This window comes from Pongo pygmaeus, chromosome 10, assembly GCF_028885625.2.
Source record: "Pongo pygmaeus isolate AG05252 chromosome 10, NHGRI_mPonPyg2-v2.0_pri, whole genome shotgun sequence".
Classification (NCBI taxonomy): Eukaryota; Metazoa; Chordata; class Mammalia; order Primates; family Hominidae; genus Pongo; species Pongo pygmaeus.
Window position 1 is genome coordinate 114,966,812 of NC_072383.2, and position 16,567 is coordinate 114,983,378.

The following is a 16,567-nucleotide window of genomic DNA, read 5'->3' on the forward strand; positions in this document are numbered from 1 at the left end:
AGCTTAAGTCTACTGCTTAACAACTTCAGCAGATAGATGTTGCCAACTGTTCCTCCCCATTTTGCATACACAAGAATGCAAATGCCATAAAACCAAGAACATCTGTTTATCATTTGATTCCTGTTCTATGGCATATTTATAATTGATCACCAAAGCCTGTCAACTCTACCTCCAAAATATTACACGATCCATTTCCTTCTCTCCATTCCTACTGGCCCTGCATTATTTCTCACACCTAGACTGTTCTAAGAGCTTCTTCCTGCCTTTGGTTTTTCCCCTATGACAATCCATACTCCACAGGGCCCACATGGGTTTTCTCTCTAAAACATAAATCTGATCATGCCATTATCCTCTTTAAAACAGTTCAGGCATTCCTCTGTGCATACAGAATTAACTCCCAACTCCTTCATGTCCTTCAATCTGGCCATCAAACATCACATTATCTTCTACCTATTAAAAAATAGGTATTAAAGAAAAAGTAAATTTAATAAAAGAATATTTGCAATGATGTCTAAAAATGTTATATGGTGTATTATTGTATTATTTACATATTTATATAACTAAAAAATTCATTCATCTCCATCATACAATATTACCACCAAACTCAAACTTTTACGAATGGCTAAAGAGTTATGTTCACGTAACATATTAAAACTAGACTGGGCTGTTTTACTTATTTCTATTTTCGATTCCAAAATTAAAATATAAGATAGATTACAAGGAATCTAAATCAATAGATATTTTCTAAAATGGGTGTTAACATATATAACTAAATTTCTCACAGCTTTCTGGAAATTGTTAAAGTCAGTTCTGTGGGTTCTTAACAGCATATCACACCTACCATATGAGAAAGTTTGGCAACAAAATCAAAGTTACTTTAGAAGATAAACGCCTACCTTAGTGAGTCCCACTTGTTTTTCCATCTGGAATATTCCTTGAGTTTACCATATAAACCACTAATACAAGCTATTCATCTTAACATTCATTAGAAAAGTTTTCTAGAATAGGTAATTCTTCTACTTCAAATCAAATTTATACAATTTACTAAAGCCAGCTTATTAGCTTATATATAACAAACTATGGATTCTCATGAGAATCATTCCACTGTTTAATTAAATGTTACAGGATCTTGCAGATTCAAGAATAGCACCATCTGTCTAGGTTGCAAAGCTCAGTTTCACAACCTTATTACCAAATAGCAACAAAATATCATTTTCATACATATCTCTCTCAAGTAATTTATAGACAACTAATGAATGCAGTCTATTTAGGATCATGAAACCTGATTCAATCTGTGCAGATTATTACACTTTGCAGGTTAAAGTGACATAGTTTGAAAACTGTGTTTTTAGTAACTTAAATGTTAGTTAAGAAGTTGTATCTCAGGAGGCAAATATTTGTGCTCTTTAGTTGCTAAGATGAAGATTCATGCTCTGATATAAATTCTAAATGCTAAACAGCTCAGGTGTCATAAATCTGAAAATTTTTAAAGCACCTTTTCTTATTTGTTTAGAATAACTATTATGTAGCTAAATTTTCCTAAAATATCTATAGCTCTAGGATTACATTACAACACTTTCTGATAGGATTCCCATTCTCTTTTACTATGTAAAAAAACTAAAAAAAGAATTATAAATTAAACTATCTATGTAATCTGAAGACCAAAAAAAGTAAAACTGACTGAGAAAAGGACTAAAAATCTCATTATATTTCTGAATTGAAAAACAGAAATAATACTTGCCACTGCAACTTGTAATCTAACCAACTAGTAGAGACATCCCTACTACAGGTAAAGGGTCCTCTGCACCTCCTCCCACACTAACTATTCAGGCAGACTACTATGAAGTATAATTCCATTGTGCTAATCTCCAACTGTGGAAGAAATTACTGAGACAACATGTGTGGGCTAGCTACTAGCTATCTTACTAGGCAGTCTCCAATGAATAAGGCAACACCAAGTGGTCAAAGGTAAGAAGTTGGGTATCACACAAACCTAACTTCAGTGTAAACCTTAAGAGATTACCTCAACAGGATACATTTATTTATTTATCCCAAGCCTCTAAAATGAGCCTCAATTTGATGTCTGACTCTTGCTAGTCAGACAGAAGACACAACATAGAATTCTACTCTACCCTTAGGATAATTTGCCTTGATCCTCAAAAAGCAAAAATACCACCACCACTTAATTGGTCCCAATATCCTGTCTTGCCAATCAATGGATTGCTAAACCCACCTCCACTGAAGCTGTATGAAAACAAAGTACACTGAACCGCTAGACTCAGAACCTGAGAAGGCAGAGGTTCAAGCAAGGCTGGAATTCCTGGCATACATCCAGAACGTATGTATGCCAATATACCCAAAATGGAGCTTTCCCTGGGCTTTCACTCATCAGCAGCAAGGCCCTCATCAGAAGGGTACTAAACTGTTAACTCTTAGGCAGCAGTTTAGAGCAAAAAACAGAACTAAAATAATAAACTGCAAAGAGAGAAGACACTGACTAAAGAGGCAAACCTTAAAATAAGATTTTCTGGGGCAGCCAACTAAACTGTTTCTAAAAGCAATTCCAAAGGAAAAGGACAAAAAAAAATTATAAACAATGGCAACATCATTTGATCCATTTCAAGGGGGCCTACTTCGAACAATACTTCTCATTTCAGCAGATATGTGTCAGTTCTGATATGTCTAGTTCAAAATCTGTTTTATACTTGTGAAATTGTAAAACTCTTTAAAACCTTTACAGGAAGGTAACAAAAATAAAATGATTGCTGCAATCAACTAACAAAATAGAAAATTTCTAGCTAAAATTTTTAAAAATTGATTTTGTTTATTCGGGCTGAAGCTCACTACTTTTAATCCTTGAACTCAAAAAACACTCAAGTTACAAGATTGAGATTGTTTCCCACTTCCTTCACACTTATTCCTTTCTTAGATCATCATATCTTGTATTTCTAAGAGGTGTCTTAATCTTTTCTAGCACTACCACTATCGGCTGGGTTTTTGATAACCATCCTCCAGCCAGGCTTGTTTTATCAACTTTCCTTGTAGCTTCCATCTTTCCTTCTGTCTTTCCACTATTGTTGCTCCAAAGTCGACAAACACAAATCTACCTTTCAGGCTCTTGCCCTCCCCTACTCCCCCATTCCTGCTTGCTTCACAATCAACCTTCTGAATCAAACTTAAAAGTAAGCTGCACACAATGGTGCACACCTGAAATTCCAGCTACTCCAGAGGCTGAGGCAAGAGGATTACTTGAGTCCCGGAGTTCAAGTCCAGCCTGGGTAACACAGCAAGACCCCACTGCCCATCAAACCCCCATCTCTAGATTGATTAGACAGACAGACAGATAGATAGAACTGAAAAGTGTCTGTACTGGCTTATCTTGCCATTCATTCATTCCTCAACCCACTTATCCGAGATTCTACCCTCAACAGTCAAATATAATTATTTGAACTACCAAGCTGCCCAAATAGCAAACCTTCCCTCTCTTTCACTCCTTACACCTCTCCCCTTCAAGGTTCATTCACCACGATTGTCTCTGAAAATCACCATTATTTCATTTCTTTACTTTTATGTCAGAAAAAGCAAATTAGATTGTCTATTTAAAGCACATACAACCTATACCTTCACAACTTAAAAGCCTAGGCTTCATAAGAAGTAATCCTAAACCAAAATCAAATTTGTTTTCAATGCACAGAGTTTAAACAATGAAGGGTTACACAGTTCAACAATTCTAATTTGTCTGTGTAAGACAGCAGTCCTAGAAAGGCTTTTAAACACATTATTAAATGTAATACCATTTAACACACTTGTTTTTCCTCAATTCACTTCTCATAATAGTTTCTATATCGTCTTGGATTATCTCCCGTTTTAGTTTCATATCCCATCTGCTCATTTAGATTCACGTCTGTCCAGTTTCTGAAATATTTGTCACTTCAGTCATTAGCATTTTGCGTAATATAGCACTTTTTTTAAAGTTCAGAACTGATTTTAGAAAACTGAAAATTATTTTAACATCATTTCTTAATCTAAATTGGCCTGCCCACACTTCAAATTTTCCACCTAATAAAAATTCAATTCCAATAAGTCTTTGTACTGTTTTTTAAAAGAAAGCCAAGAACCAGGACCATAAATTAGAAGTGTTCTCCTACATACCACCTCAATAAAGATCCTCAAGAATAAAGACTAAGAATTGTCAAGCTTCCAAAGAATGCCCTTCCCCTTCTTCTCTAGCAAGCCACATCCATCCATTCCTTCAACATCCAGTTTTATTACTCCCCTTTCGGGTTTCTCTGGCTACAAAGTATTATCAGATATTATGCGGTCCATGTCACTCTCCCTCTGCAGAAATTAAATAGTGCATGCAGATCTTTTTTCCGCATATCAGTCTAGCCCTTTTGTTAACCCAAGCTAGATTTTAACAATTTCTGATGTACATTATTCCAAAATACATGTCTCAAATTTCTCAAACATAGCATACAAAACATTAACATTTCTAAGTATTTGTTTACTGGCTACCCCATCCAATCTCAGCCCTAATTCCCTTTTCATCTCATTGGATCTCAGAAGTCCTCATTTAGCAAACATAATAGCCAGCAGAAAGCTCGTCTCCAGGGCTGAGTGAAGGAGGAGAGGAAAGAGAAGGGAAGCGCTAAAACGCAAAGAAATACAGAATCTTTTCCTGATGACATCACAGAACCTGCCACTAGTATCAGCAAAGAGAAAAGCAGCAGTGGGTGCCCACAAGCAGGGAAAGGAAAACCTGCCTTCAAAACTGCTGCTCTTCCCACAGGGAGCCATCCTCACCTCTCCACACTCTTCAACACAGCAATCCTCTCCTTGGCCTAGAAGAGGGGCTACAGCTCCCACTGCCTGCAGCAGAGAAGCGTCTGCTCTGACTGCCAGGACTATAAGTCAGAGAAAAGGTGTTCCTGATACTCTACATGACAACACTAAGTGTAAGTTTATTCCCATAAAAATGCTGCCATAAATAGCATTTGAGTTTTATAACACACCTAATTAAGTACAATATACAAGGTAAACAGGCTAACCATCATTTGTAGCAAGGGAGTTTTTTTGTGAAAACAAACTTACAAATTAACTTTTTCTAATATTTTAGAACACAGGAGACCACCTACACGTAAAATTCTAAACCTCTAGATACAACTTAAGACACTATTCATATTCAACATGACTAATACAAACGCTACAGATTTGTGGGAGGGCTTTCCTTCCTTCAACAAGGCTAAACAATATTTTTAGATACTGCCACATTATTAAACAGAAAATAGAAATTAGCCAGTAGCTGAGTTCTCTCTGTTCAAAACACAGTAAGGGTTGTGACATGCGTGTCAAACTAAAACATGATTTAGTCTTTAAGAAGAAAAATATATTTATTAAGTACTATTCCTGACATTCCCTGAGACAAATCTCAAAATGTTAATAGAACTGCTATTTAAAGTTCAAAGAGCACTCCAGAGCTGCCAAGGAATTAATAGCTTAAACTACCAAATAAGAGCCACAGTTCAATTCCCAATCTCAGCCAGCTATAGCTCAGAGTTGGTACAGCAAAATCACCCAGCGCATTAAAGGCACACCATGCAACTGTGAATCATATATGGTTGTAACGAAAAACTGTTAAAAACTAAAGATGAATTTCAAGTTTTTCTTCTCAATCTTGGCTTATTTACGAGTAAAGACACAAGAATAATTTAATCCTCTGCTCCCTAGAAAAAAATACAAACACAACATAAATGCTATACTTAAAACAAGTCATTTTACCATTCCAATGTCCTGGTTAACTGCCTTGGGCTACTCTATAACTTTAGTCGTAATTTACTAAAGGTCTCTTCCTATTAAAGAACATCATCTAGTCATCCAAAGTGCTTTCCTTAAAAGGCACTCAAAATGATTTTTCACGCCTCCTGCCCTCCAAATTAACACCAAGTTTACAGGAGAAACTGAGGCACAGAACTATTACGTGATCAAGCTGGCAAGTCACTAGCAAAAATGTTTAATACAACTCAAGTTTCCCTACTACCAGTTTATTTCCCATTTTACTGGGCTCATAGAAAATAATCTTTTGAACGTTGAACAAAAGCACTGCTATACAGCTTAAAGAATGAAAGTAAAGGAATTCTGGATCAAGCCCCCAAACAAAATCCCCAGAAGGCTCAAAAATCTATAGGTTGCCTACTATGCTACAGAAAATCTAAATACTAAATGAATTCCTATTCCTTTGAGGAGTAAGAACATGTCTCATGATCAGCTGGAATTGTCTTTAATAAGGAATTTCTAGAATTCATCTAAAATATTACCAAGCCACAGTACATACAGTCTAGATAAAATATATTCAGAACACAGCGTTAATCATCAAAATAAGCTGAAATAAAAACAGCATACTTGTAATCAAGACCCAAATGGTCAATAAGAGCTCCCTTGAGGAATGAAGAATAATCGTCCAGGAATTCCATCACTTAACAGATGGTTAATGAGCACCTAGCAAAGATGATTTCGACAGGGTCACTCTCCTGCAGAACCTCACCTGATTATCAGAGGTACACAGAGGGAGGTACATATCAGGAGCCAGGGTAACTAGTTCTGCCTGTGGTAGTCAGAGGAGGTAACATTTGAACTTCTTAAGCAGGATTGTGCCAGGCTTACATGCAGGCACAAATACTAGGAGCTAGTTCCAAATGTTCCAGAGTTAGATATATGTATGTTTTTCCTTATTTCTCTTTAGGACATGAAAATTCAATAGTCAGAATTGTCAACATAAAATGTTTTGTCAAACCAATTATACTCTTTTGAATACCTTATTAGCGCTCATATTAAGTTCAGATAGATTTAATCATCCTTCTTACTTAATAATATTGAAATATGAGGAAGCCTCCTGTATTATACTCAAAAATACTTTCTCATACTCATACCTGTAATCCCAGTACTTTGGGAGGCCAAGGCGGGAGGATCATTTGAGGCCAGGAGTTTGAAACCGCCTGAGCAACATAGTGAGACCCTATCTCCCCTCCTCCCAGCAAAAAAAAAAACAAACTTCTTCATAAATTTGTCAATGTTTTTTAAGGGAGAAAAAAAGATCACAATAATTCTTATTCAGTTTAATATCCTTTTAGATTACCAATTTTTGAAATTTCTACTCCACATCATAAAACTTGTTTACAATTACATATTTTATTTGAAACAAGTCTGTTACTCCAATTTAATTTTAATATCAAATGTCTTAAATACATTCAACTCAGTGACTTAATACAAATTAAGACTTATTAAGTAAAAAGATCTAATGAAGACTTAAATATTTTCCTGCTTTATCTTCTCCTATCAATTTTTTTTCCCCATCAACTTTTATTTTAAGTTCTGGGGTACATGTGCAGGTTTTGTTACATAGGTAAACGTGTGCCATGGTGATTCGCTGCACAGATTAACCCATCACCTAGGTTTTTTGTTGTTTTGTTTTGAGACAGAGTCTCGTTCTGTCACTAGGCTGGAGTGCAGTGGCGCAATCTCAGCTCACCGCAACCTCCAACTCCCTAGTTCAAGCGATTCTCCTGTCTCAGCCTCCCGAGTGGCTGGGATTACAGGCACACACCACCACGCCCAGCTACTTTTTGTATTTTTAGTAGAGACGGGGTTTCACCATGTTGGCCAGGATGGTCTCAATCTCCTGACCTCATGATCGGCCGGCCTCGGCCTCCCAAAGTGCTGGGATTACAGGCCTCAGCACCGCACCCACCCTCTCATCTAGGTATTAAGTCCAGCATCCATTAACTATTCTTCCTGATGCTCTCCCTCCTCCCTGCCCCCCTCAATCTACTTTTAAAGTTAAAGCCACAAATTTAAACTATGCAGAAAAAAAGAAGACACAAATGAAGTTTTGATGAAATCAACTCAAGAGGATCCTTTAACAGTAATGGAGGTGGGGAGCAGCGGCTCACGCCTATAATCCCAACATTTGGGGAGGCTGAGGTGGGAGGACTGCTTGAGCCCACTGCACTCCAGCCTGAGTGACACAGGGAGACTGTCTCAAAAACAAAACAAAACAAAACAGACAAAAAAGAAAAACAGCAATGGAATTTTACTATACTGAAAAATAGTACAAAATGTAGAAAGCTGTCAGCCAAGGCTCTGCGCTATTTCAAAGTAGCAGAAATACAGTTTTAATTAGATTCTACACCACAATTCATCTAGAATAAGAAATAAACACTCAGAAATATACATAGTAAACCAGAGTATGGAAATGCCAATGAAATCACATTTTGCCTTGGATACAACTGACTCTCCTGTCATCTAGAAAGAGGTCAATGAAAAAATACAAGGCATTTTTCTTTTTTTTCAAACTAGAATCAGAATATATTCTAAAAAGCACTTTATTAACTTAAAAAAAGGAGGACAACTCTACTCCAACAAAGATAACTAAAACATGCTAATATAAACGCAAGAAAAACAGGAGTTCCTAAAGGAGGATTATTACAGCCAACATGTGAGGATAAAATCTATTCTATAACACAGATAATTTTTTTTTTTTTTTTTTGAAACAGTCTCGCTCTGTCGCCAGGCTGGAGTGCAGTGGCACCATCTCGGCTCACTGAAACCTCTGCCTCCTGGAATCAAGCGATTCCCCTGCCTCAGCCTCCCAAATAGCTGGGACTAGACGCGCACCACCACACCCAGCTAATTATTTTCTATTTTTAGTAGAGACGGGGTTTCACCACCTTGGCCAGGATGGTCTCAATCTCCTGACCTCGTGATCCGCCCGCCTTGGCCTCCCGGCAAAGTGCTGGGATTACAGGCTTGAGCCACCACGCCCAGCTAGATAATCTTAAAGTTCAGTAATAAAACAATGGAGTAAAGGAACACGAATTTTAAACTATTTTTCTATCAACTAAAGCACAGACAGAAAACGCTGATGTACATAAGTGACTTCATACTAAACAAAAATTGGGCAAGCATACATATTTCATTCATGCAAATGAGTCTGAATTTAGAATTCGTTTATGTTAATATTTACTAAGATTAATGAAATATCATCTCCCCTATGTAATGAAGTGAATTCCCCCAACAGAACAAAGCTAACACGTTTAAATCTTTCAAATAAACAATGAAAGTATATACTATAAAAGAAAATTAGCAGCCGGGTGCGGTGGCTCGAGCCTGTAATCCCACCCAGCACTTTGGGAGGCCGAGGCGGGCGGATCACAAGGTCAAGAGAAAGAGACCATCCTGGCCAACATGGTGAAACCCCGTCTCTACTAAAAAATACAAAAATTAGCTGGGCATAGTGGCGCGCGCCTGTAGTCCCAGCTACTCGGGAGGCTGAGACAGGAAAATCACTTGAACCCAGGAGGCGGAGGTTGCAGCGAGGCAACTTCGCACCACTGCACTCCAGCCTGGAGACAGAGCGAGACTCCATCTCAAAAAAAAAAAGAAAGAAAATTATCTGAACAAGCTCAGAAAGAAGTTAAATGACTCAAGAGGGGGGAAAATGTCCTAAATTCCAAGAACACATACAAATACTGATTCGCTAATTCTGAAACTCTAAGAGAGATCTATGAAACAAATATGTGTGTGTGTGCGCGCGCTACAATACTGTACGGACTTTTAGGCTACCTAACTACCTCACTTTGAAATACATTAAATGTAATTTCTTAAAATAGAAATGTTATTATGACAGGCCGGGTGCGGTGGCTCACGCCTGTAATCCCAGCACTTGGGAGGCCGAGGCGGGCGGATCACGAGGTCAGGAGATTGAGACCATCCTGGCTAACATGGTGAAACCCCATCTCTACTAAAAATACAAAAAAAAAAAAAATTAGCCAGACATGGTGGCGGGCGCCTGTAGTCCCAGCTACTCGCGAGGCTGAGGAAGGAGAAAGGCGTGAACCCGGGAGGCGGAGCTTGCAGTGAGCCGCGATCGCGCCACTGCACTCCAGCCTGGGCCACAGAGCAAGACTCTGTCTCAAAAACAAACAAACAAAAAAGAAACATTACAACAAAACAGAAATTCTGGTGGCCAACATCACACAACAGTTTGTAAGGCAGATCTGCACAAAATACATCTGAAATAAATGACACTAATAACAATGTTGCATGTATTTTTTTCTTCATTTCTACGGTTGCAATGCACAGTTCAATAATAATAGTAATACCTAATATTCAACCATATTACTAATTCTCATAAAATTTGTCTAATCTGGCTAACTGGTTAGCTCCTGTGAAATAAATGTATCATTCACTTTCAAACAAAAAACACACACACAAATCAGTACTCCTATTACTAGCTTAAAGAAGGGGAACATTGTTATTACTGTTATTTTCTTCAATCAAAAATAAGTCGAATGTTTCAAAAAAAATCTACTCTATCTTTGATTCAAAGTTGAGAGACAGCTGAATTAACTGTTCATAAAAAATAAACAATTTTTCTGTTAACAGTTTCTCTATAAATATGTAAATAGTTATATTTACATATTTTCATTGAGATAAGAGTTTCATCTCAATTTTAAATTATTAGGCAAAAATAATTATAGAACAAAATTAACTTAGTTATCACAATTTATAGCACTAGTACAAACTGGTGAGAGAGATCTCTGAAAGTGTTAAGGAATACAATTAAAAACCAGGCTAGTCGGGCACGGTGGCTCACGCCTGTAATCCCAGCACTTTGGGAGGCCGAGGCAGGAGGATCACAAGGTCAGGAGTTCCAGAGCAGCCTGACCAACATGGCGAAACCCCATTTCTACTAAAAACACAAATAAATTAGACAGGCATGGTGGCAGGCGCCTGTAATCCCAGCTGCTGGGAGGCTGAGGCAAGAGAATCCCTTGAACCCAGGAGCTGAATGTTGCAGTGAGCCGAGACTTGGGTGACACAGTGGGACACAGTGAGCCAACCTGGGTGACACAGTGGGACTCCAGTCTCAAAAAAAAAACCAAAACAAAAAAAATAAAATGATAAGCTATATCAGCACCTGGCATAAACTCAATAAATACATACTATCCTAAACGCACCCCCTTGCCCATTCTTCTCACAAAGAATAGGCCCTACCTAACTTCTTCCCAATGAGTACTTCAAGCAACATCCACAGCAAAATATTTGTAGCATACAGGCCTAAGGTACATTATTGTCTCTTTAAAATTATGAACTCATCACACATACAAATGGCTCTTTAAAACGGTCCAGTAAACTGCTACACTATGCCTTAAATTGCTGTCTATTACGTACTTAAAAATATTTACTAGCAATTGGAGGTTAATACGGCAACTATTACCGGGTGGCAATTATTGCTATTAAAAATATATAAATACTGTAACACCATGTGCTACTAACAACAAAATGCTAAACCGAAAACATACATTAACAAATTGTAAATATTTTCATTACAGAAAATGATAGCCAGGCGCAGTGGCTCATGCCTGTAATCCCAGCACTTTGGGAGGCCGAGGCAGGTGGATCACCTGAAGTCGGGAGTTTGAGACCAGACTGACCAACATGGAGAAACCCCATTTCTCCTAAAAATACAAAATGAGCCAAGAGTGGTGGCGCATGCCTGTAATCCCAGGTATTCGGGAGGCTGAGGGAGGAGAATCACTAGAACCGGGGAGGCAGAGGTTGCGGTGAACTGAGATGGCGCCTTTGCACTCCAGCCTGAGCAACAAGGCGAAACTCCGTCTCAAAAACATAAAAAGAAAGAAAATGAACCATCATAGAAAAAAATGCTTTAAACATAAATTATAAAATCACGATGAACTGGTACAAAAAAATACCTTGTGTATTTTTGCACTTTGAAAATTAGAGAAATCATTCCCTTTTCCTAATTTCCATTTTATAGTCCACCCTATTTTCTTCTAGTGCAAAAAAAAAAAAAATTCAGAGTTTCTACATTTACAACTATCTTCCCATTCTGCAAAAAACCCCTTAAGACAAAAAGAAAGTAGGTCAACAATAGATTACCTTAAAAGCTTCAAATACGGAATTAATGGTCTTCAATAGGAATTATGTACTAATGGGTGTACGAGTGTCTCAATTCAGCAAGAATTTGAGATTATCACCCAATTATCCATAGTCAGGAAGATTCTAGGCAAATAAAACATGAAAGTGGAGCATACATATCTAAGAATTAGAGATCACTCCCTCATATCAAAGAGCACATATTTAAATCTAGTTAAAGGGCACAAAACCACTTTCTCCATATTAACTCAATAGAGAAAAATAAATATCTACTTAATATCCAGAAATTGTGTCTTCTCACAAGAATGAGTTCACATACCATAGGGTGCACTGTTACACTTTTCAAAAATGCAGATTTAACACACTTTTAACTGAATGATTAACTGAGTGAATATATAAAAAGTCACCCAGAAATGTGATGGACAGCATAAAAAAATAGTTTTGAGTCAGAAAGGCACAGCCAGGCATGCACTTAATGCAGCAGCTACAAATCTCACAGCAGTTAGAATAAGAAACTCATACAATGACCCATATCATATATACACAATGGTATTTTTCACACGTTAGGAAAAGGGAATGGATGCTGAAAAATTAATTTAAGAAATTTGATTCCACGCAGTAAAAAATCAGAAAATAAGTAAAAGTCTAGCAGAAATCTTCAAGTGTCTGATTGATTGCACAATCAACTTTTGGTAAGCCATAATGAACACCTCAAGGTAATGGAAACTGGGTGGGTATTACCATGGTACAGAACGTTAATCTCTTATTTCAATCTAACTAATGAGAGTATCTAGGTAAATTCTTTATAAATACTTTTCTCTGCAAAAAAAAAAAAAAAAAAAAACCCTGCAGGCCAAAAGAAAAAAATGCATGCTATTATTAAACCATAAAGCATTCTTATAAAAAACATGATTTTGAACAAGGGATTACATCTCCTTCAGAAATAACTATGATATACAATGTACTTTGGGCAACATATTTTTAATATTCCAGGTTGCTGCTGCTGTATACCATTTTCAAAAAAAAAAAAATCTCAATTTGGAATCAGAAAAATGTACAAGTCAGCAGTTTAATTAATTTAGATTTCTTCAATAGCACCTTATCCACACTCCATGTACAAGAGAATGAAGACATTCTACGTTCCTTTAAAAAAAAAATCAACTAAGCATTACTATGGTTCTCCAGTTCAAAGTTGCTACTTAAAAAATAATTCTTTTTAAAAAAGCATATTCAAAAATCAATCCCTTGGTTTAAAGAGGTTTAGGGGAGAAATATCTCAAACACAAACCTTGAGTCAGTCAAAATCAAAGTACAGAATCCTCTCCTACAAAATTGCTTCTCCAAAAGAATCTCAAGCATTTTATCTCCGTAACGTTATCATCCTTACTTAAGCTTTAAAAAAAAAAAAAAATAAAATAAAAGAAATGATATACCCTAAAAACTGGCTATACATATACTTTCATTTGTCTACAGAACCCGTATATACACAGCCATTACCAGTCAGCATAATATATGATAATTTGGGAGATCGCTCTACTTGGTTATTTTAATTACCTGTGTCAATGTGGTCACCAGTAACCACACAAAAACCATTTTAAATACCCCTTGATCAATATGTTTGCTAATCTATGAAAGTCCCTGAACCTGACTGATACTAAATGATAAGACTGAGGAGGGAAAAAGAAGAGGCAAAAGGGGGTTTTACTCCCACATACCAAAAAATCAAGGGAAAATTATCACAATACTAAGAGAAAGAATTCCAACTTATAAACGAATTTTAAGATTAAATATCTGGATTAAAATATTTCATTTAAAAAAATTTACCTGATTTTACTAGAGTGGGAGCAATGATACTATGTCTTTGTAGGTAAAAATCACATGTGTTGATTTTTTGGTCTGCATTGTAACACATTTAATAAAGTAACACTTTCATTTGAAAAGTTGGCGAGAATTTCCATTTCTCCATTAGTCTCATAGCAAAAAGGCATCTATGCCACCCATAATTAAATGTAACTAATTACAATTTGAACACTAAATTATTTATCCAGTGTAAACAAGGATTAAGAGGGAAATAATGCTTCTATCTACAGCGGGGGTTACAGAAAATAATTTCCAAAATGCATGCTCTCCAAAAGGGACTCACCTCACCCTAAAAAAAAACAGGGTACACAACTTAAAATAAGTTGGGTGTTTCTAAGGCTAAATTAAATAAACCGTTCAGCCAATTTTCCAATTATATTCTACGCTTGAAACGTAATTGCCTTACATCTGTTTACAAATCTTTGCTCAATATTTAAACAAATTCGTACTCTCCTGGGCACATAGCTATACATACAGTAACTCATGCACAAAGCACATATTTAAAGACCACGCACTGCAATTATTAGCCTAAACGCCAGGTTTAACAACGTGAATGTTTTCAGAGGTAGGTAATACGACCCAATAAAAAGCAAAGATGGCATTTACCACCAAATGTCACTACCACCGCCAGGAAAAGAGTTGCTGGAGCCCTATACATTTTTAATTTCGATGAATCTAGACGCCGTCGGCGGGTGCCAGGCTTCCACGAGAACAATTGACACCCTAACTGCTTCAAGATTAAGGCAGGCGATTCAAATCCGAAGGAAAAGTTGTCAATTATCAGACAGAGAGCGCGCAGGAGAGGCGAAGGCAGATAAAAGCGATGTTATCAAACCGACCAGCTTGTTGCTTTTGTATGTGTGTGTGTGTGTGTGTGTGTGTGTGTGTGTGGATTCGTTGTTAGGATAGAGAAAACAGTTTTTAAAAGACACAGGAGGAGAGAAAGAAGAAAAAGCTTTCTCCACCTTCCGTCGGCTCGGTGCAACGGCTTTACGGCTCTCCAGCGTAGTAAGCCCCGAGAGGCAGGCGGCTGTCGATGTTTACAATCGCGGGAGCTTCGGTTGCAAGAGTCCTTTCCTGACACAATCGCATTCAATCAACTATTTTAGGGCGAAATTGCAGGTGTCATTATGGAATTTTTAAAAATTCAAAAGGTAGGCGGGCGGGCAGGCAGCCGATCCGACAACGGGGGAAGAGGTTGCCGATCGGAGGCGCGGTAGCACAAGGCAAAGCCTTCCACATTTACGGGGGGAAAAAAGGGGGGAAAGGGGAGGAGAAGGGGAGTGCGATTGCAACAGAGGGTGGGCGTTCGAAGTGCGACCCAGAATCCGCAGCTCCGAGACTTCCACATGCAAATTCCACGCCGAGCGCCGCGCTCACAAATGATTTTTAAAGAGCCAAATAAACACTGGATGGGATCCAAGGCGAGAGAGAGACGATCCAAAAGGGGGAGAATCGGCGAGAGGCGAACGGCGGGGAGACGCGAGGGAGGGGCGAAGTCCCGGCGGCGGGAGGAGAAAGTTGGTCGGCGGCGGAGGTCGGGGACCCCCCCCCTTCCCCGGCACAGCCCCCTCCCCGCAGCCCGGCTACTCACCAGCGAAAAGAGGTTGGAGTGACAATCCTCCAGGCTCGCCCCGTTCGCCACCCAGTTCGCTGCCGCAGTCATGATCCTCCGCGAGCCCGGCCGCCAGAGCGGGGCATGTCGGAGCGAGGCGTCCGAGGCGAGGCCGGGCCGGGCGGCGGCGCCTCGCCGGGGAGCGCGGGGCGGCCGGGCCGCCGCCGCCGCCGGGGGAGGGCGCGAGGGCCGGCGGGCAGGCGGGAGGCGCCGCGGCGACGCCGCGCCGGGGGCGGCGGGCCCGGGCTGGCGGGGGGGTCCGCGGCGGCCGCGCGGCTCCTTCCTGCTCGGGCGGCGGCGGCGGCGGCTGCGGCGGCTTCGGCGGCGGCGGGGGGCGCTGTCCGTGCGGCCCGGCGCCCTCCCCGCCTCTCAGGGCCGCCGCTGCCTCCCGGGCCGGCGCTGCGGGCCGGCCGCCGCCTCCGCCTTCCCTGCTCTTCAGGCGCCGCCGCCGCCGCCGCTGCCGCTGCCGCCGCCTTGTTTATCTCCAGCCACCGACTCCCCCTCGGCCCCCGCTGGCGCGCGAGGGGAGGCGAGCCCCGGAGCCGCCGCCGCCGCCTCGGAGCCGCCGCCGCCGCGGAGCGCGAACTCGCGAAGGGGGGGGTGCGGACGAAGCCAGCGGGCGACCCCGGCAGCCGAGCGACGTCCCCTCCTTCCTCTTCCTCCCCCACCCCCCCCTCCTCCCCAGTTAGCCTCGCTTCTCCTCCCTCCCCGGGCTCGCTTGCTCTGACAGCAATGGCGGCCGCCGACCGCGGCTCGGCCCGCCATTGGCTGGCGCCTGGTCACGTGACGGGCGCCGGCCGCGCGGGGGGAGCGAGGGGCGGGCGGGGGAGGGGTCCGGAGTGGCGGCGGCGGCGGCGGCGGCTCGCGGGAGGCGCTGCTGAGCCGAGCGCGGCCGGGTCCTCGGGCCGGGAAGAGGGAGGGAGGGAGGGAGGGAGGGAGGCGGAGAGGGAGAGAAAGAAGTGCGGGCGGCCGGGCTCCCCGGCGGGCGGCGGACTGCCGGCTCGTGGCTGCCGTGGGCTGCCCCTCGTGGCCGCCCCGCCCCCTCGCGGTGCACTGATCGTGGCGGGGCGGGACCTTGGGTCCCGGGCGCGCCCGTGGTGGCCGCGGAGAAGGGCGCGGGACCCCCGACCTGTGCCC

The 16,567-nt window shown here is 40.9% G+C and overlaps 1 protein-coding gene across 2 annotated transcripts in view; it reads right to left on the reverse strand.

Moving 5' to 3' along the window:
- Window positions 1-15,619, reverse strand: part of MED13L (mediator complex subunit 13L) — a 320,014-nt gene extending 304,395 nt beyond the window's left edge. For both annotated transcript variants that reach the window (XM_054445342.2, XM_054445341.2), the window contains exon 1: window positions 15,410-15,619. In XM_054445342.2, coding sequence (XP_054301317.1) covers window positions 15,410-15,481 — 72 coding nt within the window. In that variant the 5' untranslated portion in view covers window positions 15,482-15,619. The remainder of the gene's footprint in view (window positions 1-15,409) is intronic.
- Between the last annotated feature and the right edge of the window lie 948 nt (window positions 15,620-16,567).